Here is a 21,187-nt window from a genome sequence, read left to right as displayed (position 1 = left end):
AAGATGTAAACAGATTCTGACAAAGAATTGGCTTTTGCATTATTACTGATGAAAGGTGTTGTCGTTTTGGCATGGACGAGCACCGTTGTGATGGTAGAAGACTATGCGAACACATTCTGCTGCTCCTCGTCGACCGTAGTCTCTTCCTCGGTGGCTTCAAGCGCGCTGAAGTTCATGAAGTGCGTCTTACGGTGAATCTCATGGTAGAATTCCTTGGGGTTGCCCAGCTTCAGGTCGTACTTCATACCGGTATTGTGCTTGACTCCCATGAAGTTGTAGTTCCACACGTCCTCCTCTGGCACCATGTAGAAGCCCATGAACCGGTCTGACAGCAGCATCTGCACCTTCTCGTAGTGTGTCGGAGCGAAACCCGCTGGATTCGCGCCGCTGTCCTTATTCTGACGCCCCCATTCGTAGCCCGCAGGCGTCAACTTGTACGCAGTTAGAGAGCACGAACCAGGTGTGAAGCTGCACGTGATAATGATGGTCTTCTCGCCATCCCACGACGTATTCTCCGACATGATCTTAGAGTGGAACGTCACGTCTTGAGGCGGCAAACTCGGCAGCTCATTGGGCTGTGTGTGAAGCCATCCAAGCGCCTCCATGCCTTCCAGATACTCGTGCTCAGGCATGTGCAGCGGGATCGTCACGCTCTGGTGCGTGCCGAGCTGCGGCGGCATCACAATACAGCGGATCTCCTTCACTTGAGGGTTATCTGGCGGGCTAACACCGTACATGAGACCGCAGATCTGTGTTCGCAGGTCTGAGACGGTGATGAACTTGTTGAGCACGTTCTTCGGTAGTACATACGTGAAGCCCGTTTCTTTGATATCGTCCGAAGACACGTAGATGTGGTTCGTACGCAGATGCAGATTCGTCGCCGAGATGGCACGAACACGCCAGTCTGTCTTGGAGGCGAACGAGTGCTGTTCGTACTGGCTTGTGGTAGTGACTACCATCTCGTCACCATGTTTATTCACCGTCTTGGTCGTCACGGACGTCAGTTGGCTCTGTTCACGCGCCTGCTGTTCGATCTCCGCGACCTGCTGACGTTGCAATGACGGCGCCGAGATCTCCATACCCAGGATGATATCACGGATCTCGGATTGAGTCAGCGAGGCGACGTTCACGTTGTTCTTCTTGCCATAGTCGCCCAGGATCAAGTCCTTGAGCTGCACTTCCACCTTCAACCACTGTTCATCCGTCAACGACGGCCAGATGTGGTGCGGCTGAGTCGTCGTTTCTCCATCGGGTCGCAGGATGATCTTGGTGCGGTCGTTGCTCACGTGCAGCGCACGCAAGATTAGGATCAAACGAGAGAAGGCCGTGTACGACGTGATAGTGTTCAGCCAGTCGTCGTAGATATTGAATAGAACCATCTGCGGCTCCGTAGCCTTGAGGATCAAATCGCCGAACTTTTCGACCTTCAAGCACGCCTGGAACGGGAGCTGGAGCTCACTACCCTTAATGACAATGTTCGGGAAGTCCAGCAGATGCACTTCCAAAGGATCCAGCATACCCTTGCGCGTCACAATGATCTGCTTCGGCTGCTCTTCAACAGGCAGCGATCGGATTAAAGCGGCAACTTCTTCGGCAGTCTTCCACTTGGCTAATTGGCCCAACCGCTTCTGTCCTGCCCATACTGACGTGTGGATAATCTTGAGGAACAATTGACCAGTGCGCGGGTTGAAGATGAAGATGGCGCCGTTGATGGGTTTCGTCGTCAAGTTACCCTCGAACGTCTTGTGGATCGTCACTCGGTACACATTCGTGTCGTCCACGAACCAAATAATCTGGTTGGAGAACAGCTCGCCGTAGTTCTGACTCGATAGATACGGCTCTGTCGGCTCGGACGAGTACAGCTGCAAACCCTTGCGGATACGCTCGCGCAGCACATATAGAGCAGGATTCGCCTTCATAATTTTGGCCATTGCCTGCTGCATCAACGGCTTGCAGCCTGGGAACCAGTTTCCGTAGCCACTGTACAAATTGTAGGCAAGATCCACCGCAAGCAGCACACCCGTTGGCGACGGATAGATCGTCATGTTGTCCGTTGTGTAATCCAAGAACTTGGCACGCGCATATCGCTCGATATCGTGGGAGTCGAAGTCACCCCAGCGAAGCTGCACATCGATCCAGTACTTTGTGCTTGTCGAGCCATCATAGCTGTCCTTCGTGTCGTGCAGCAGCGTCGGTCGTCCCATCTGCCACTTGTATGCGGCGAAAAGAAGAACATCCGCACACGATGAGTTCATCTTGTACGATTTACGCGGGTGGATCGTTTCTTTCTGCACATTCTCAATCTCTAGCGCATCCAGCTCCTGGTCAAACACTATGAGCAATACAACGCATACAACGAAGAAATATTAGCACTATGAATCAGTGGAATGTGATAGTCACCATATCTGCAACGCACCTTGCACTGCACATCACAAAGCGCAACAGACAGCAATATTAGTATCCTGAATCACGATAAGAAAGCACAATAACCCACACAATAACGTACCTAAATCCATAACCAGGGACTCGTGAATCTTCTGCCACAAATGTGCTCGGAAAATCTGAATTAGCGAAATCTTGAGCGTCGGGATTTTACCGTGCATGAAGATACCCGTCAGATCCAGCTGCACTTGGAAACCAACATACACATTGGCGCGGTTAATCGTCGGAGACCACCAGAGCGTGAATCGACGATTCGGAATCTGGTTCAGACCGGACCGCTGCGCGTTCGTCAGCTTCTTGTACTTCATACTCTCTTCGAAACCAGAAGCCTTCTCCCAGAACAAACCTTCCCACGTGGGGAAGTAGGTACCCTTGAAGAGAGTGTGCTCAAGAATGCCTTCAACACCACCTAGAGCCTGAATCATATCCGTGCGGTAGTTGTTCAAGTTCCACAACTTGCCGTCGTGTCGCTGGTGGGTCCACCAGAACGGATTGTGACGCGGTACCTGGTAGCGATTGAAGTGTGTGCGCACACGCCAGCCCTTGTCGTATGCCAATGTGTGACGATCTTTTTGGAACAGCGTGTTGATACGCGGGATACCACGATCCCACGAGTCTTCAAGGTCCTCCAGAGTCAGTCGACGGTTCTGAGCGTTAGCTTCCTGTCGTTTCAAGGCGTATTCAGCCCACACTCGCTGCGAGTCAATAAACTCGGACTCCCATGGCTGTAAGTACCGGAACAAGTTCGGGATCAATTGGTCCTCCTCATGAGACATACCTGAACGGAAATGCGTCACACCACCACCATCCGTTTGCTTCGAATAGCGAAGATCCGACTGAGGGATCAGAACGTGGCCCATCGACAGCATACCCAGACCACCCAGCTCTTTCGGTGTGTAGAACACCACCGGCGGGAATCGGGACGGCATCTTCGAGTTCAGCCCGATCTTGATACGCGTCTGGATCTTGTTCTCGCACTTCACAAGGAGATCAAGCAGTTCCTGCGTCTGAACCACAGACTCGCGGTAGTACGTCATCAAGCCAATCAGTGCAGAGTTCCACTTGTTGGCAACCTTGGTGAACGTCGTACTGCCAGAAGACATCAAAATCTGTCGAATACGGTTCTCGAACGTGTGCATGGACTCATCATCAACGCGGAGATAGGCCTGTGCAGTTCGCTCCTTGGTAGTCTCGTTTTGCAAAATCCACACGCCATCCTTGTGCGTGAACTCGGCGTCAACTGCACGAATCTTCGGTAGGATACGCACTTCGAACCCGCACATGTTGAACAGCAAGTTCGGGTTATCCTTCGAGTACACCGACACAAAGCTGTTGTCCCAGTCGAATGTCGTCATCGATCGCGGCAGACGGTTCTTCATATCCCAGAACGTGGCTCTTCCGAGGTTCACGTCATGCTTCATCAGTCTCATGCGGGCATCACGAGGCCAGCACTTCTTGTTATTGTAGCCCACGACGTTCTCGTTGTTCGGGTCCGGATGCTCCGTCAAGTACCGCTGGATTAGATCACGAGAATCATCCGCATCGAACCGGAACAGCACGTAGATCTTGTCAACGTAGCGCGTGTACAAGCGAATTGGGTGTCGAGTCTCTGTTGCAGTGTCCTTGAACGACAGATATTCGTTCGGAAGCTCCGGCGGCCCAGCGATTTCAGTCGCACGCGTCAAACCCAGCAACAGCAGATCCAGAATCAGGCCGTAGTACTGGAAGATAAACGAACCGAACTGCAGTCCACGAATGAGGCCGTACGAGTTCGTGTGCATCATGTCCTTGTACGCGATCACAATGTTGTTCTTCGCGGTCATGTAGTCGGCAATGTTGTGGTCCAAAATCAACCGCAACAGTCTGTTCAGCAACGTCAGGTCGATCTTCTCGTAAACCTTCTCGAGCTTGGACTCCAGCATCACCACACACTCCTCTTCAGACGTGTCCCAAACCTTGTGCAGGTTGTTAACGCCCTGGCACCACTTGTACACAAGCAGCGGAGGCGGTTCAGAGTCGCTTGGCTTGATCCAGCACGGGAACAGGTGACGTTTATCAGCTTCATACCACAAGTACTGGTCAAGGTAAGCGTCTGTGATCTTCTCCAGCGGCTCAATGTGGTACACAGGGACCAAGTGGCTGTACAGATCCATAAACTCAATGTGCAATTCCTTGAAAGCGCGCTGAGTGAGCAAGTGACGCTTGATACGCGACAGCGCCTCGTGAGGGTTGTCGTAAGCTTGCTCAATCAGTCCAAGCTCTTCACGCTGTGTCTGGTTCAGTCGGTTGTTGACAGAGTACATCTCCTTCAGCCGTTCAAGAGCGAGAATGAGAAGCTTGGTGTCGTGCTTGTACGACAGCGGCGGGAATGGAATGGGAGCGAACTTCCGACTTTCCAACCAATGCACAGTGGTCGTGTACACCGCGACAGCTTCCTCGGCTGACACGTACGGGCCATCCTTGAGGTAATTGTGCTGACGCTCTTGCTCCGCCTTCAACCACAGTCGCGTCAGACGACCCAAGTTCTTTTTACAGACAGTTTTGTCGACAGTAGCACCACGCTTGATACGCTCGCGGTTGTAGTGAGCCACATTTGTCCACCAGTCTGCTTTGGACTTCACATATCGAAGAATCATGTTCTCAATAGGAGCAGGTAAGCCTGGCACCTTCCACGGGATGTTCGCCTTCCAACTATTCACACAAAATAACAGCAAATCATTAAAAATTACAATATGCGTGAAACAAAGCAGTAAAACTTGTACGTACCAGCGCCAAGCTTCACTGAGATGCGCCATGATCGTCCGTGACTTGTTGACCTTCACACCTTCAGGCATCATATCCAGAATGTCGTGCATCACAGCTGCACGCAACTCCAGATCGAAGTGACTCTCCACACGCTGCTTCGTGACAGTCTTCGCGATGCCCTTCGAGTGACGACCTTCAAACTGACGCGCCAACAAATTTCCTAGCCATCGCTCGAGCAGCGGTACAATACCTCGCAAGAAGAATAGCCACACGCGCCAGCCAGGAGCCCAGAAACCACATCCAGGTCCCTTACCCACTGGTCCTGTGTTAAATCGGTAGTAGATCAAGTGCTTCAAGTCCTTGCACATGCGCACCTGACGCATGAGGCGGTACTTGTATCGGTACATGCCCGTCAGCTGACCAACGTGGGCGAAAATATACTGCAGGCCATCAGCCAGCTGGAACGCGTCAACGTTACCCAGCCGATACTGGACGTGCGCATCCACGATCAGCTTCGTCAGACGCAGAATCTCTCGAGTCAAGTGGAAGGCATTACCGAAACGCGACTTCTTACGCTCCTTGGTCGTCAGCGTCTTGATTGGCTTCAGATTGAAGTTGTAATCCAAGTGGAGATAGTTCAGATTCTTGCGGTGGATCAGCAGGTTCAGCATATTATATCCCTGACGACACACTTGCAAACCAGCTTCGACCCAGTCCAACTCGGTGCTCTGGAAGAATTTTGTGGACTTCAGTGACTTAAACAGGTACCTCTTGTTCAGCGCCTTAGGCGGGCGGTGATGCAGAGAGTTCAGCACCCAGCACTTCAGCAGTTTCTGGTAGCTGACACGAACCTTTACCGGTTGACCTGGCGGACAGTGCTCCTGGAACCATTTGTTTACCAGTGGCACATCGATGGCACGACGAGTACGGCCCGTGCGCAAGTTAAACGGCCGCGGAGCCCAGTACAGAGCGATACCATTCGCAGTGTCTGGGGTGTACAGCGGCTCATCCGTCAGAAGTGGGTCGAATCCCATCGGCAACTGGAATTCATCGTCTTCATCTTCTTCCTCCTCTTCATTACTCTTGTCCTTGTCAGAGCGGTTCACGCGGAAGTGCGAGATTGGGTTCACAATGGGGTCGAAGTAGAACGCCGGGAGATCTGGGTCCTCCGCCTTAATGTAGCACAGCACAGGCGTATGGTACGGCTGGATGTGCACCGAACGCGGTCTGCTGTTATACAGGAACGGGAAGGCCACCTTGTACTCGGTACGAATCTGGTGGCGGATAATGATCTTGTTGATGTCGTTAAACTCGTTCCAGTCCTCGTCGTCCTCGTCCAGATCACGATACAGCGGTTCAAACTTGGGGCCACCCGGGATCGCCACATTCAGCGCCTTGGCTGTAAAGAACGACTTTTTATCGAATAGATACTCGTAATTCGGGTCAATCAAGTCGCTCATCAGTTGGCCAGCAAGACGATGGAGATTAGCCATAATAGGCACAGGCAGACGCCACTTACGGTAGCTCGGACCATTGACGAACTTAGAGTCCACTAACGGCTTGGAGTCGTAGAGCCACTCGATCACAGCTTCGTCGTCCTCTTCGTCCAACTCCATTGTGATACTCTCTGCGGGCTCAATATCCAGGATATTATCTCCATAGTCTAGTGGTGGTTCCTCATCGTCGAAAGGAGGGAAGCGCATGCGCTTAAAGTGGCGGCGATCGCGCTTCTCGCGTCGCATCATGATCCACATGGTGCCCCACTGGGCGATGTAGACGGGCTCGATGACCCACGGGATCTCGTTCACAAAGGTGATAGCGCCTGTGATGTGGTACAGTACTTTGACGTCTTTGACCTGTTCCCAGGGCATGGGCATGTTCTCCAGCAACTTAAAGATGGCATGTGGCACGTATTTCAGTGCTCCCAAGTACACGCGCTTGTCGTGGCGGAACTTCTTGCTGCTCATGTCTCCGTGGTCCTTGACAATCTTGCGTACGTGCTCGGGTGGCATGTCGTCCTTGACGCTCTCCACGAAGCCGAACTTGCGCTTCTCGCCGTAGCGCTTGGAGTTCATCTTGTTCCAGCGGCGGCTGCGCTCCTCCAGCATCTTCTGCTTCTCCTCGGGCGTCAGAAAAGCTGGAGATGGAGCCACGTGCAGGCCGTCGCCATTGCTGTGGCCGTTGGGCACAGGCGCGGCGCCCGTCATGTCCACGTCGGTGTCTCCGGGCGGCGGCATCCCTTTTAGCGTCGCTTTTGTATGGGTGGTACACGTTGGGGGCGATGAGCTATGTGATAGAATATTTTGGATCGTTATTCTATTTGATAGGAATATTTAATGGAAATTAATTTTTTGATCTGGTTCCTTTTAAATCAGCACAACGATCCAGAATACGTCTATCAACATGGCGAGCCCGACAGCGACGGGGACGGGGACCCGGACCCGGACCCCGAGGCCGTCGGAGGAGGAGATGAAGGCAGTGGATCGAGAGATTCCGATCCGACTGACGCTGGGAGCTGCGACGCTGTCGCTTGGAGCTTCGGGGCAATGGGAGCTAGGTACATCTTGTGAGCTGTTGCGAATGGTGAAACTCGGATGCTGACATTTGGTGATCCGGTGCAATACTATTGTTGTTGTTACAGATCACACCACGTTGCAGCAGACAAAAGAGCATGTGCGAGTGCTGGAAGAACGTAATGCCGTGCTAGAAGCAGAGGTCGCGCAGCTGCGAGATAAATGCACGCGTATGACCGAGGAGTCCAACATGGAGAAGTTCAAATGCCAATTGCTGGTCGAGATGGTGCGTTCCTTCAATTACAATGCACTATTCGTCGCAGGTTGCTGAGTATTGTTGCTTTCATTGTCCCTACTGAAGCTGGCGGTGTCAAGTCTGGATGAAGAGCGCACCCGCGCCCAAGCAGATCAAGAGAAAGCTCGCGCAGCGAGCATTAAGACGGACGTGGTAGCGCTGCTGGAACAAGCGCGTGCGGAGGGGCTGGACGTGCGCAAGATCACTGCCGCGCTGGCCGCTGGGCCTCTAGCTCCGTAGCGTGTCTAGTTGTAGATATATACACTGGAAGCTGTAACGTTTCGAGCCTGATTCAATTGCGGATTTTGTGTAGCCATCGACAAGTTATCAGGCCCGATCAAAGTGTGCCACACCAATTGTACCTAAGAGTTCAGACGAGGCCAAAATAACGTCCATGGCATACAAAAGTTCATACAAACGCACCATACGATTCGCACCGTGGGTAAGAGCCATGCGCGGCATTTCCCAAGTCGCGGCTTTCCCGCCTCAATCAATACTGCGCTGTCGTCAATAAGTTAATCCTTCGACGATGGGCGGGTGTTCCTCCAAGGACCCCAAGGACTACGTCGCGCATGACAACCACCAGCCCGGGCCCGTGCCCAACGGCCGCAGCAGCACACAGCACGGCGATGGCGGCAGCTCAAGGCGCGTCGGACGATCAGCAGCTGAATCAGCGCCGGAGAGGTCGAACCGGCGGCCCAACAACAACACGGTGGACTTCCAGGAGTTTAAGGACAAGGAGAAGAATGTAGTGGAGACCATGCTCGAGAGCAACAAGGGCCTGCGTATGGCTGAGATCAATTTCAACGACCTCAAGCTGCAGAAGATCATCGGCGCCGGTGCCTTCGGGGAGGTTATCAAGGGAACGTACTGCGGCACACCCGTCGTGGTCAAGCGTATGCTGCGTAACAAAATCACGGAGGACAATCTGCGCATGTTCGGTGACGAAATCCAGCTCATGATGAATCTACGCCATCCCAATATCGTACAGTTCATTGGCGCCAGTTGGAACTCGTACTCGAATATGTACGCGCATGGAAGACGGCAGTGCTTGTTGGAATTTGTAAACTCACGTGTCATTTTTTATATTTTTGTGTTGTCAGCTGCTTCGTGACGGAGTTCTTGGAACGAGGAGACCTGTTTGCGGTGCTGCGCAACCCGGAGAACAAGATGACTTGGGCTAAGCCCATTCTGCGCATGACCATTGACACTTCGCGCGGCATGGCGTACCTGCACAGTATGAAACCTCCCATCATCCATCGCGACCTTAAGAGCATGAACATTCTCGTTAGGTAACAACCGACAGTTGGCTCTTTCTGCCAAAAGAGTGTCCGGATCTGACATGGCTGTGTCTGTTTGTACGTGTGTTGCAGCTCGACGTGGGGCGCGAAGGTGAGCGACTTCGGCCTAAGCCGTGAAAAGTCCGTGGATGAGACTATGAGCGTGACCGGCACGCCGTTGTGGCTGCCGCCCGAGATGATCCGCGGAGAGCGTTACACTGAGAAGGCGGACGTGTACAGCTTCGGCATTGGTATGATGCCCCTGGGCCCTAGTACTCTTGTTATTGCAGCTTGATTGACTAATATTCTACTTACGGTGGACAGTGCTGGCCGAGCTGGACACTCGCAAGATTCCGTACCACGACATTAAGGCCAAGGGAGCCCGCAACAAGAAGGTGTCGGGTAGCACGCTGATGCACATGGTGGCATACGAGAACCTGCGTCCATCGTTGAGCAAGAACTGCATGGACAGCGTACGCGACTTGTACAAGCGCTGCACGGCTGACGACCAGTCGGTACGCCCCACTTTCGAAGAGATCGTGCAGTACCTGGAGAACGACGTGCGCAAAGAGACGCTCGTACGCGCGGTACGTCCTGGGTTGTCAATTTCTGATACAGATTCTTGCTGCCTGGATACTGATAACCTGACGCATTGTGCAGAACGAAGAGATGAACGTAATCGAGGAAGACCAGAACGGATCGGACGTATCTCCCGAGGAGCTTGGCGTCCACCATGCCACACGTTACGTGGATTAAAAATTTATAACCAGCTTTTTGTTTGTCTCCCTTCTCTCCCCTGACCTTCATTGCATGTTAGCCAAAACTACGACATGTAGTAAACACTGACAACAGAAAAACAAGGAGAATCGCTGACATTCTAGCGCTTATCTGTAAAGATTAAACATCCTACAAGGTGCGACTGTCGACTCGACTTGTCTTAGCTTACAGCTCGGTCTTCTCGTTCTGCTTCTCCTGGAAAAACTGAAGGATGTTCTTGCGGAGTCCGAAGAGCGTCTTCTTCTGGGGCGACACGTTGTCGTTCTCCAGTAGACCCTCAAGACGCTTGATCTCCGCGTCCACGTACGTCGGGCCCTTGGCGACGACCTTCTTGATGGCCTTAACGTAGAGCGAGCCGTACTTGGCGTCGCTACCCTCGAGGCCGTCGACAACAGTCTGCACCTTCTTCTGCACGTCAGTCGTGATGTCGCCGCTCTCCGAGATGATCACGTCAATCTCCTCAACGCGTCCAGCCTCAGCCGTGAGTCCACCGTCCACCGTGCGGTGCGTGCCAGCGTGCTCGTTAATGAACTCAACGAACGAAGCCTTGTCACGGCCGTTCGAGTAGTCCTCAGGCTCATCCGAGCCAGGAGGGAAGTAGAAGAGCGTCGGGTAACCCTTGACGTTGTAGCGACTGGCCAGCTCCGAGTTGGCAGTAGCGTCCACCTTGGCAATGAGCACATCGTCCTCTCCCTCGAAGATAGCACCGACCTCCTCGTAGGTCGGGGCCAGCTGCTTGCAGTGGCCGCACCACGGGGCGTAGAACTCGACGATAGCGTGCTTCTTGGAGTGGATAACCTCGGCGTCGAAGTCCGCCTCGGTCAGCGCAGCCACGTGGCTCGGAGCCTTGGCCACACGCACGTGCGTGCCGGCCTTTTCGTTCAAAAAGTTGACGAAATCGTCCTCGCTGCGGCCGCCCTTGTAGTCCTCGGGTTCCGTGGAGCCCTCGGGGAAGTACTTGAGCGTGGGAAAGCCCGTAACGCCGTACTTGGATCCCAGATCCTTGTAGTTGTCGGCATCTACTTCGGCCACCACCACATTGTCCGCCTTCTTGAAGGCCGTGGCCACCGTCTCGTAGGTAGGAGCCATACTCTTGCAGTGGCCGCACCACGGCGCGTAGAATTTGATGAGCACGTGCTTGGAGCCGTCCACGACCTCGTCGAAGTTGTCGGGCGTCAACACCTTCACGTCACCGGCCGTCACGACGCCTAGCGCCATCGCCGCCATTGACACTGCGAGCTTCCACACACCCATTCTTACTATCGCCCTCTTTCGTCCCTAGTCGTCCAAAGCGCGAATGAAGTGCGTGGATCTTCGATCAAATTGAAGCCTGTAGCGACGTTTAAAACACTTTGACTGGGTTTCACTATGGAAACGGTGGAGTGACACGTGGCGTTGAAAGAAACTGCGCTAAGTGCGAGGCAACATGGCTACACTTTCAACTTCATCAGTCAAGCTTGTTTGTGTGGGTGATCCGAGTTTCTCGTCGCCATCTTATTATTATTGCTCCGATCTATTGCGTGCAAGCGCGATGGCTTTCGTTGCTTGCAACAGCTTTTTCTCTTCTCCGCGGCAGCTTTTCTTTTTTGCTGCACGTCCTATTGCCTATCACCAATTCTGCCAGCCAGCTTGTGACTGTCTGCTGCATCTTCCTCCTCGTTCTCCATTCCATCTATCCTGGGTACGTGTTGCAGTATCTGTCAGCGCAGAGCTATACGTCCACTTAAGCCGATGCCATCTCCGACAACGTGCTGCGCAATTTTTCAGCAAAATTCTGGCAATCCACGACGATGCCCTTCTCAGACGGACAGCTCGGGACACGAACACCTCCTGATGAACTCTGCATCTTCACCGAGTGATTCTAAGGAAACAGATAAAATAGAGTTAGTGAAGCCACAGAGGACAACAAAAACCATTGGCTCGTACCTCCAGGAAATAAATATCTACGGCGCAGCGGTCTCCATAGGACAGGCGAACCTGAGTTTGCGACCGCGGGATCATCACCAGTTCAGCTGGCACGAAAGACTTGTCATCTCCTCCAATGGACTTTTCAGCGTAATAGCCCTTCTCTTCGCCTGGAAGCTTAAACTTGTAACCCAGTTTCATTCCCTTTCCACCCATCTTCCCTCGACCGAAGGCCTTGGGACCTCCATTTGCTGCTCCATCCTTCGCATTGGGCGGAGGATCTTGGCGGTAGTATTTGGCGCAAAGCAGCTGGGACTCTACAACGCTCGCCAAGATGCCCATGGGGACGCACGTGCGCTCTAAAGCTTCCACAAACTGTGCCGGGTCACTGTGTCCATTTAGCGCTGACTGGATAAAATGCATCAGGGGATGTTCAGCTTTGTGACTGTAGTTAACCACGAAGCCCATTTTCTGCTTGAACTGCACCGTCACACGGTACGTCGTCAATCCATCGGGCGAAGAACCAGCAGCAATGCAGTGCCTCGGGTTGGGCGCTCGACAGGCCAAGACAATCGCAAACGGGTCGGCGCTTTCCACATAGAAATGACCGTCGTCCTTAATATCATTAGTGTAGCGTCCAACAGCGGTCAGCATCTTCTCCAGCTTCACGGCGAGTTCACAGAGTGGTCTCACGACGCAGATCAGCTCGACCATGAACATTTCTAGCGGGTTCTCACTGAAAAGCTCGCTCGTCACCATCGTCGTAGGGTATCTAAAGATCAACTGGCCTCGTTCGTTGACATAGTGCGAGCGCTCCGATAACAAGTGGTCTTTCGGCTTTTTCGGCGAAATGAACTTGAATGGGGGCGAAGCCAACTGAAGACACAGCTCGAACCCTCCTCCATGTTTCAGGTGGCCTTGAATAGCAACGATCTTCAATGGATCTGTGTTGACCTTTTCTGGGAAGGAAAGCGTGACCACCTGACCGCCTGTGCCCTCTCTGTTTGCCGTACCAGCTTCACCGGAGTAGCGAATCCTCGATTTGCGTCGTCGAGCAAAGTTCACAAAGTGCTGTAACTGGATCCTCTCGCTGCACATGTTGATTGCATGCAGCAACACCGACGCAATATGTGGAACAAAATTGCGAGAGACTGCTTGATGCTCGGCGTCATCCAGCCAGTAGCCAGTGCTTTCTTGTACCCGTCCTCCATCGAGCAGCGCCTTTTTCGTTGTCCTCATGTTTCTTCCTACCAACGAAGTGCCATTCGAGCTGTAAGGACGCTTCCGACTATTGCCACGAAGACTATTCCCAATAATCTCGTTGTGTCGCGTGACGGACGGATGTAGGTCTTCCTTCTTGAAAGCTCCGAAGCGCTGGATAAACTGCACACCTGATGGTTGCCCCGGCAGGCCTGCACTTGTCTGGAGTAGCGAGAAGCATGGCAATCGTATGTATTCCTCCGCTTCAGCAGCTTCGTGCACATTTCCGTTCATGCCATCCACCTCGCCATACTTGTCGATCTCGATGACCAGGTAACAAGTAGATTCCTTGGAAGATGTAAGCTGGAAATACAACGCAGTGTCCGAGATCGATAAATCTTCAGTCTGTCCGCCGTGTTGCTGTCGGAAGGCGAGATATCGCTCCCAGTTCAAGTTAACACTACGCAGCACTTCAATTCCCTTGAAGGAAGAGCCGATCTGTGCTACTTCGTCAGCCACGATCTCGCACAAAACCTTCCGAACACTAGTGTGGATCAACTCGTTCGACTTGTCACCTTTCCCATCACCAGAAACCAGCGCAAAATCATTCGGGAACGACTTGTCAACATTACCCCCAAGCTCGATCTTACACTGAGTGTTTAATATCCGTTCCAGTTGCTTCACTGTGATGTAAAACGCGGATTGTCTCGCCGCAGCAACTGAACTCACAATAAATCGTCCTTCACGAATGTCAAATGTCACCTCCAGAAACTGCTGCAGTCCACCAATATCTGCCCGCGCAATTCGTAAGCTCGTATCCGAGCAAACCATAGCGACATCTTCTCCAGAAACCAGTTGTGTGGAAGCCTTGTCATCGGGAGAATCAACCACAAGCAGCCGGCCTATGGAGAACAGAGCAGCCGAGACGTGAGCTCGCATCGCCGCAATCAGCAGGTTCTCAGCACTCAGCAGGAACATGTTGGAGGGCACCTCCAATGCGCTCAGTAACGATGCATACCCTGGAAGATTCGGTGGGAGCGACGGACTAAGACTAACAGAGAGAAGCTTCTTCTTGTTCGGGTCGAAACCCAGTCGAACACACAAGCTCGACTCGGGATACGGGAGCGCTGACCCTCTTCGAGCTGTTGCTATCGGGTCGCTTAACTGTTGAATCAATCTCTGCTGCTCCGTTAGCGCCTGCGCTTCCTTCCGCACACAAGCCTTGGGCCAGTAGCAAATATCCAAAATATTCTGGTCTCGGAGGTGCTTAATCATGATGCGGTTCTTCCAGCGACCTTCCATCAGTAATTTTCCCTGCGATGCCAAGATCTGTAGTGCCAATGACGAACAAAACTCTCGCATCACCATGAAAGCGTCCACAAATGGCTTCTCCGACTTGTTCATGGCTCGCTGTACAAGATTCTTCAAGTGGTTGTAGTGCGCTGCGTTCGGTGCATTCGATCGAATAATGCGCAACGCGCTCGTGGACGCCGCCTGTGAATGGTCCTCAAAAGCCTGTGCATCTGTAAGCGCTGTGTTCACACTGATAACTCTCCACTTAGCGTCCTTCTCCTTGCCCTGAATGGTTAGTACGATCTCGAACTCGCCTTCCGCCTGACACGTGACGAAGCCTCCCTCCAGCTTAATGTTGGAGAACTGCTCTGGAATATCCGCCTCGATGAGACGGAAGCGGATGATGTCCGCCACCTCCGTCGCTGCCTGTTCTGTATCCACTTCGGGCAATTCTCGCGGAAACATGGCGTTCTTGATGATGGTAGGAAGCCGCAGATAGCTGCCTCCATAGAGTACGTCTGCGGCTGTACTGAGGTCGTACCGCCGCTCCTTGGCGCGGTTAAGATCCGCGTGCATAAAGAACAGTCGGTCGTTGGTCTCGTTCACATTGTTACGGTACGTCTCGGTCTGTTGTAGTAGCGTGTCGCACTGCTGCAGCAGTGGCGACTGTACTGACCACTTGAGCACGGCCAGAAGCTGCGCGAAGCGCTTGCGGGAGCTCTGTAAATGCGCCAACAGTGGCTCACGGCGTTCCTCCTCGCGCATCGTCGGCAGTTGGTGAATTAGCGTACGGAAGTCCTCATAGCTCTTATCCACGGCGCGATGGACAAGTTCGGACGCCTTAACGCTGGTACGCTCGGGCGGCGGGAAGTCACCCATGGTTCTCTATGGTCTGATGGACGTGTCCTGCTGCTATTTTGCTCCGGATCTAGCGGAAATAGCCCTCAATTAGACGACTTTTAGGCAGGACGCGGCGCTGTTAAGTCCGTCAAGCAGGTGTGCAAATGCTGCTCCGTCGATTGAGCTAGATGGCACGAAGCTCTCTCACCTCTGTGCGTCACTAGGAGGCTCGGAAGGCAGCGACCAACACGAAGTTCTGTCTCCTCCCTGTGCGGGCTGGGAAGTAACTTCACAAGTGAGCCGCGGGGAACCCCGCCCGCCCAACGACAAAAAACCTCGGGCCGAAAACACTCCGAGGTTTTTTTAAACTCACACACGCGAGCCATCATGATCATGCCCTGCACTTTCAATTTGCTTTATGCACCAAGAAGCGCTAGCTACTGATATTGGGTTTCTTTCATTATTCCAAGTTAATGACGACAATGGCCGAACTTCTGTCTATAAAAGTTCATCGACTCTTGACGCAGGATGGCGAGATGCCGCTTACTTGAACACCTTCGAGTCGGCGATGGGCTTACCCTCCAGCTCGTCCTCGTTGCACCAGTAGGCAGCCACGCGAGCCTTCGTCTCGTCGTTCAGCTCCGCCTTCTTCCACGTGTAGTACTCGGCGTCCGGGTTGGCCTCAATCATGTGCTTCTCCGAGTCACCACGGAACAGCCAGCAGCCCGTGATGATGATCTCCGAGCCCTCAGCACCGCACACATCCATCACACCGAAAGCGTACTTGCGCATGGCCTCCGAGCGCTGCAGGAAACCACCCACAGCGTTGCACGTCATGAACATCTTGGTGTTCTCGCTGTTGTAGTTGTAGTCGCAGAACCACAGAGAGTAACCCTCCGTGTCCAGGTGCTCCCAGAACCACGTCATGGCGTCCGCCAGGTTCTTAGTGTTCGAGTACTGCACCTTCCAGGCGTCCAGGTTCAAGGACGACGGCTTCTCACGGTTCAGCACGGCAAGCGGGTGCTCCACCTTCTTGGGCTTGGGGGCCTCCTCCTTCGGGGCAGCCTTCTCCTTCTTGGGGGCGTCCTTCTTGGCAGCCTTCTTGCCAGAGTTGTCACCCTCGGCAGTCAGAGCCACGTCGATGAGCGGCACGTCACCGACAACAGCCTGGAACTCCGGCTGGTTCACCAGCGTCGAGAACCAACGGTTCACGGCCGAGTACGGCTTGCGGAACTCCTTGTCAAGCACGAACTTGAACGGGTACACCAGAGCCGAAGCAATGAAAATGTCGGCAAGGGTGATCTGCTCGCCCACCAGGTAGGTGCGCAGGTGCAGGTGGTTCTCAAGGGTCTGCAGAGCCTTCTTCACATCATCCTTGGCCTTGGTAAGGGCGGCGGCGTTGAACTTGCCCCAGCCCAGAATCGGGTACAGCCAGGCCTCAAGGGGGATCTCAAGCTCGTAGGCGGAGAAGTCGATCCAGGCGTCCACCTGGCCAGACTCGAAGAACGTCTTACCGTACAGGCCAGTGTCGGCACGGAGGCGAGCGATGTACTTGGCGATAGCACCGCTCTCGAAGATGCAGCCCTCCTCAGTCTCGAGAAGAGGCACCTTGCCAGCCGGGGTCTTGGCCTTGAACTCCTTGGACTTAATATCCTTGGCAAAGTCGAACTCCGGCAGCTCGATGTCAATGCCGTTGAACTCGGCGGCGATGAGCGCCTTGAAGACGCGGTAGTTGCCGGGGTACGTGTAGAGCTTCTACTTGCAACAGATAAGAAGGGGTTAGCTATACCTTCAAGGGGTCATGGGCTTGCAACGAACGGTAGGGGCACATGGAATCGTACCAGAACCATCTTGTCAGTCTTGGATTTGAAAGAAAGTGGCGCTCCTCCCAACGGTTGGCCGTGCGTGGCATTCAGTTTGGGAGCACTACAGTAGATGTAGATGTAAATACGAAGTTACATAAAGTGCTACTAAAAAGAATTTACGTTTAACTGGTATAGTCCTTCGAATTCATTTCTAAAATTTTTGCGATTGGTGAATTCATTCCTTATTGTAGGTTAGGGTGCACCACACATCCTTAGATAAGTCTCACTCCGCTGCACGATGGAAGATGCCGGTTGCCTAGCTGCTTGCCGGTTGCCTTAGCGCTTGCTGGCACATCCGAGCGTCCCCCCAGAGCACCACCAGCACTGTGCAAACGAGGTCACAAGCGAGAGTTAAGCCTGTCTTCATCTCCCGGGAGTGGATACAATTTTTTGATAGCTTCAACTTGCGCCAATTTTGATGGCTACACTTTTGCAGCTCGTGACTTCGATCTCATTCTCAAAGATTCAAGCAAGCGACAACAACGCGCACTCTTTACCGAATCAAACTTCCATGCCAAGTGATCAGACGCTGGACTCTACCATCCACGTTGCTGATGGAAACTTGCGAACAAAGCTCGACTTAACGTACCCGGACAGTCAAGCAAATGGCTGCAGCAAACTACGACTAAAAAGCTGCAATGTCAAGCCACTGTTAAAACGATCGGGCGGGCTGGTGGCATTTCACCTCCTGAACGCTGTTGTGGCCGTCATCGGAGCCATCGCAGCTGCACTCACTCTTGCAGCTCTAGCGCTGACTTTCGGTTGGGTTGGGATTGCTCTGGCGGTGGCGGTGGGGGCAATCCCATTTCTGCTGCTATCACTGCTTCCTGATCGTTTATTGGAAGGCTGGCTTATCGCATTGTGCTATGGAGCTTTGGTTGTTGGCTATCTGGGGCTATACGTGTGGTCATGGTTCAACGTCTATACAATGATAGCACCGTACGCTCTCGCCGTTGCTGGCGGTATTGGCACGCTACTCTTCTATCTCTCTTTCTTCATGTTTCTTTTCCTTGTGAAAACTGAGGTTCGGAGCGCCAATTTCGTCAAACTTACCGTTCCCTTCTGTGTGACCACTGAAGATATTCCGGAGCATGCAGATCCAGCGAAACGAATTGGTCTCAACAAAAATGCGGAGATGTGGTTTGTGCCGATTACCATGATGACATGCCGCACGTGGATAACTGTTCTCTACTTCGCTACACTCAAGGTTGTTGTTGGAGCATTGAGTGCGGCAACCATTTTCTTTGCTGTGATTCAGCCTGCCATATCGCTCTTCGGCGGTGGTGGTGCTCCGTTCTTTGCCAGTTCATTGACATTTCACCACGATCCTATCGCGTACGTCGGTGTCATTGTCTCGCTCTTGATACTCGCTGTTGTCGGAATGGTTTTGGTGGCGACACTTTCCGTAAAGCTGACATCGGGCATTTTGGGGGAGTGGACGGTAAAACAAGATCAATCGCAGGATGAACGGAGTGAAGCCACTATCCAGGATACCGCTTCCCCGAAAGCTGGGTTCGCAGCATTGAATGTTGCTTCACCTACTGCGGCGACTGCGTGATGCCACACGACCAATACAGCACTCTGGTTGCTTCGAACTTCAATAGTTTTGTGTTCCATCTCGAATATTTACGTGTCGAAAAAAATGAGCGAATAAAACCTAGGATGTCCGTCAGTTAGCTTAAAACTTCTTCATACCATGTTCTGGTTTGGATTAATGTTGTAATGAATGATCGAGAGTAATAGAGAAAGCAACCGCAGGTTGTGTTGCAAATCATGCACATTGTGAAAAGGTAATGAACTCGGGTGCACATGTAATTGGGTATCATGTGCACTATATAACAGTTTTGACGTCTTAGACGAATTATGCAATTAATGTTGATTCTTTATCTTCCTTTACAAAAGGGGTTCTGCTACTACTATCTTGCAGGTTCTCGAAATGCCCTTTCATCATTAATCACTACTTACATGCTTCCACAGGAGCCCCAAGACCTGTTCTCCACGAAGACATGTCCACGGATTGCTTGCCCTCCTCGTCAATACCGGTGATGCACTATTGTAGCACCCCACAACTATTGAGGTCCATCCAAAGGCACAGCATTTTATTATTATTGGGCGATAATCGGGCCTTGTTTGTCTTTGGGCAAGTTGCAAATTGCCTCACGCTTTTGGTAAACGAGAGACGATTCAATTCTGACAAGAGCATGCACCCGTGCGACATATCGAATTCAAAAATGGTGCCAACGACAGACTTATTTTGAAGACCACGATATAGATGTGGAAACATTTACATACGAGCTGAAAGTTTATTGATGGTTGTTTTAGATAGGTATAGCCTTTTCCTTCAAAGTACTGTGCGCCAGTACACTGAAATTTCACCAGCCATGGTGGTGGTGATGATAAAAGTGCGACGGGTCGGAGGTGGGGTGGGGATGCACTCGTAGTAAACGGGTGGCGGAACTTCATACAGCACTTTCAGCGGAGAAGGCGGCGTCGTATACACTGTCGGTAGGTGCAGGAGTGTGCACTACCGAAGAGGGCCCAAAATACAATGGGAGCGGCGGTGGACAATGGTGACGATGTCGTGTCGATCCTGTCCAGATGAATGTTGCTTTTGTCTTGCTTGTGGCTTGGTCGGGGAACTAATTGGTAAGGTTGCGTTTTGAGCTGGTGGTATGTTGAAGTTGTAAAGTTGCTTATTGCAAAGTTGAAGTTATTAAGTTGCTGTTGAACGCATTCTCCAAGGGACATTCCGATATCAAGCTTTGTTGTCTAGCCCATCGTTGCTTCAACCAGTTGTCCGCTCCGTGGGGCTCTGCGACGGCCGGAAAAAACTCTTTGCTGCAAGATCGTCGCTTTTCATTTTGATGTAGGCAGATTGAGAAGGTCACAACGCATTTCACGGCTTCAGACACACAAGGCTTCAGAACAAGCAGACGCAGTGGCATGTATCGTGGACACCCAGGATCTCCGCACGGAAGACATCCGCCGCCACCAGGACCACCACCAATGTATGCCCCGCCCCCACCACCACCGGAGCCGTTTTCACCTCCTCATCGCCACCACCATGGACACCCTCCCTCTGTTTTCTATGAGGGCCCCCCGCCCCCTCCTTGTCCTCCCCCTGGACCGGGCTACGGGCCTCCACCTTGCTCGCCACCGCACCATCACCACCACCATCATCATCCTCCCCCGATGTGGTAACTCAGCTATGCAAACTGTACTACCAGACCTACCTCCGAATTCGTTCTACAATAGCTGTAATCCGTAATACATTGCTTTTTTTTTTTTTTAATAAAAACGCTGCTCAGTCTATCACTTTGCCAACCTCGTTTCTTCGATCTAGAAGCATGAAAAAAAAAGTTTACAGACGACGTACGCAAGAGCATGCTAAGGCAGCATATAAATTGCTGACAACGTAAAGTAGGCGACGATCAGAACTCTTTTCTTTAAAAAATGAGAGTAGATACAGGAGCTATACTAGTAGGACTGTTGCCAACAATTGTTGGGGCATAATCTGGCTTTGAAGACGTGGGTGAAATTTTTGCGGGCACTTCGAGCAGATCCTGGATGTAGTGGTTACCACAAGGAATGGGGCTACATGTAAAATCAACTGTCGATGCTGGAGCAGCGATACACGCACGGTTCATCGCGCAATCTACTAAGTTTACTAAGACCTCGCGATTCCAGCAGCAGAGACGGAAAAGCACGAGACCACACTCATCCCGCACAACCCACCACACCACCATCAAGGTCCTTCTCACCACCACCACCACCCGTCTCCACCGGATCACCAGAAATGCCATGCACTACACTGTAGTAAGCACAACATTCAAGAATGCAAAACATGATATCCTTTACCGCAACAGCTAACTGTTGCACTTAATTATTCTCTTTCTTTCCTAACTACCTGCCGGAGGAACGGCACAGCAGAAACTAACAAAAAGCGCGTGCTATCGCACGACGACTACACGTAGATGCCGCTTACTTGAACACCTTCGAGTCGGCGATGGGCTTACCCTCCAGCTCGTCCTC

At 52.4% G+C, this 21,187-nt stretch overlaps 8 protein-coding genes across 8 annotated transcripts in view; 3 read left to right on the top strand and 5 right to left on the bottom strand.

The window, feature by feature from the left end:
* Positions 1–12: 12 nt before the first annotated feature.
* Positions 13–7,480, bottom strand: PPTG_02403 (pre-mRNA-processing-splicing factor 8). The gene is made up of 4 exons (XM_008893475.1): positions 5,209–7,480; positions 2,507–5,133; positions 2,417–2,422; positions 13–2,332 (listed from the first exon to the last, which is right to left on the bottom strand). The coding sequence occupies exons 1-4, from the start codon at positions 7,422–7,424 to the stop codon at positions 102–104; spliced, it is 7,080 nt and encodes a 2,359-aa protein (XP_008891723.1). The 5' UTR covers positions 7,425–7,480; the 3' UTR covers positions 13–101.
* Positions 7,481–7,590: 110 nt separating this feature from the next.
* PPTG_02402 (hypothetical protein) lies at positions 7,591–8,235 on the top strand (the record flags this gene model as incomplete). Its single annotated transcript, XM_008893474.1, has 3 exons — positions 7,591–7,744; positions 7,829–7,986; positions 8,062–8,235. The coding sequence occupies 3 exons, from the start codon at positions 7,591–7,593 to the stop codon at positions 8,233–8,235; spliced, it is 486 nt and encodes a 161-aa protein (XP_008891722.1).
* A 289-nt stretch (positions 8,236–8,524) lies between these two features.
* Positions 8,525–10,031, top strand: PPTG_02401 (TKL protein kinase; the record flags this gene model as incomplete). The annotated part of the gene is made up of 5 exons (XM_008893473.1): positions 8,525–9,021; positions 9,099–9,287; positions 9,369–9,526; positions 9,600–9,862; positions 9,936–10,031. 5 exons carry the CDS (start codon positions 8,525–8,527, stop codon positions 10,029–10,031), a joined length of 1,203 nt encoding a protein of 400 aa, XP_008891721.1.
* Positions 10,032–10,217: 186 nt separating this feature from the next.
* On the bottom strand, positions 10,218–11,279 carry PPTG_02400 (protein disulfide-isomerase domain; the record flags this gene model as incomplete). Its single annotated transcript, XM_008893472.1, has 1 exon — positions 10,218–11,279. One exon carries the CDS (start codon positions 11,277–11,279, stop codon positions 10,218–10,220), a length of 1,062 nt encoding a protein of 353 aa, XP_008891720.1.
* Positions 11,280–11,775: 496 nt separating this feature from the next.
* On the bottom strand, positions 11,776–15,329 carry PPTG_02399 (hypothetical protein; the record flags this gene model as incomplete). The annotated part of the gene is made up of 2 exons (XM_008893471.1): positions 11,776–11,913; positions 11,979–15,329. 2 exons carry the CDS (start codon positions 15,327–15,329, stop codon positions 11,776–11,778), a joined length of 3,489 nt encoding a protein of 1,162 aa, XP_008891719.1.
* Positions 15,330–15,670: 341 nt separating this feature from the next.
* Positions 15,671–17,215, bottom strand: PPTG_02398 (hypothetical protein). Its single transcript, XM_008893470.1, has 2 exons — positions 17,132–17,215; positions 15,671–17,045 (listed from the first exon to the last, which is right to left on the bottom strand). Exons 1-2 carry the CDS (start codon positions 17,138–17,140, stop codon positions 15,834–15,836), a joined length of 1,221 nt encoding a protein of 406 aa, XP_008891718.1. The 5' UTR covers positions 17,141–17,215; the 3' UTR covers positions 15,671–15,833.
* A 144-nt stretch (positions 17,216–17,359) lies between these two features.
* Positions 17,360–18,902, top strand: PPTG_02397 (hypothetical protein). Its single transcript, XM_008893469.1, has 2 exons — positions 17,360–17,531; positions 17,592–18,902. The coding sequence occupies exon 2, from the start codon at positions 17,667–17,669 to the stop codon at positions 18,711–18,713; it is 1,047 nt and encodes a 348-aa protein (XP_008891717.1). The 5' UTR covers positions 17,360–17,531; positions 17,592–17,666; the 3' UTR covers positions 18,714–18,902.
* A 1,970-nt stretch (positions 18,903–20,872) lies between these two features.
* PPTG_02396 (hypothetical protein) overlaps positions 20,873–21,187 on the bottom strand; it is a gene marked incomplete at both ends in the record, with an annotated part of 1,589 nt that continues 1,274 nt past the window's right edge. Inside the window, 2 exons of the mRNA XM_008893468.1 lie at positions 20,873–20,966; positions 21,094–21,119. Coding sequence (XP_008891716.1) covers positions 20,873–20,966; positions 21,094–21,119 — 120 coding nt within the window. The remainder of the gene's footprint in view (positions 20,967–21,093; positions 21,120–21,187) is intronic.

This window comes from Phytophthora parasitica (genome assembly GCF_000247585.1).
Source record: "Phytophthora parasitica INRA-310 unplaced genomic scaffold supercont2.2, whole genome shotgun sequence".
Classification (NCBI taxonomy): domain Eukaryota; phylum Oomycota; class Peronosporomycetes; order Peronosporales; family Peronosporaceae; genus Phytophthora; species Phytophthora nicotianae.
This window is presented reverse-complemented; position numbering and strand designations above follow the sequence as displayed.

Coding starts and splice junctions, on each gene's coding strand:
- PPTG_02403 (XM_008893475.1), bottom strand. CDS start 7,424: ATGCCGCCGCCCGGAGACACCGACGTGGACATGACGGGCGCCGCGCCT. Junction 5,134..5,208: donor CTCAGTGAAGCTTGGCGCTG/GTACGTACAAGT, acceptor TTGTGTGAATAG/TTGGAAGGCGAACATCCCGT.
- PPTG_02397 (XM_008893469.1), top strand. CDS start 17,667: ATGCCAAGTGATCAGACGCTGGACTCTACCATCCACGTTGCTGATGGA.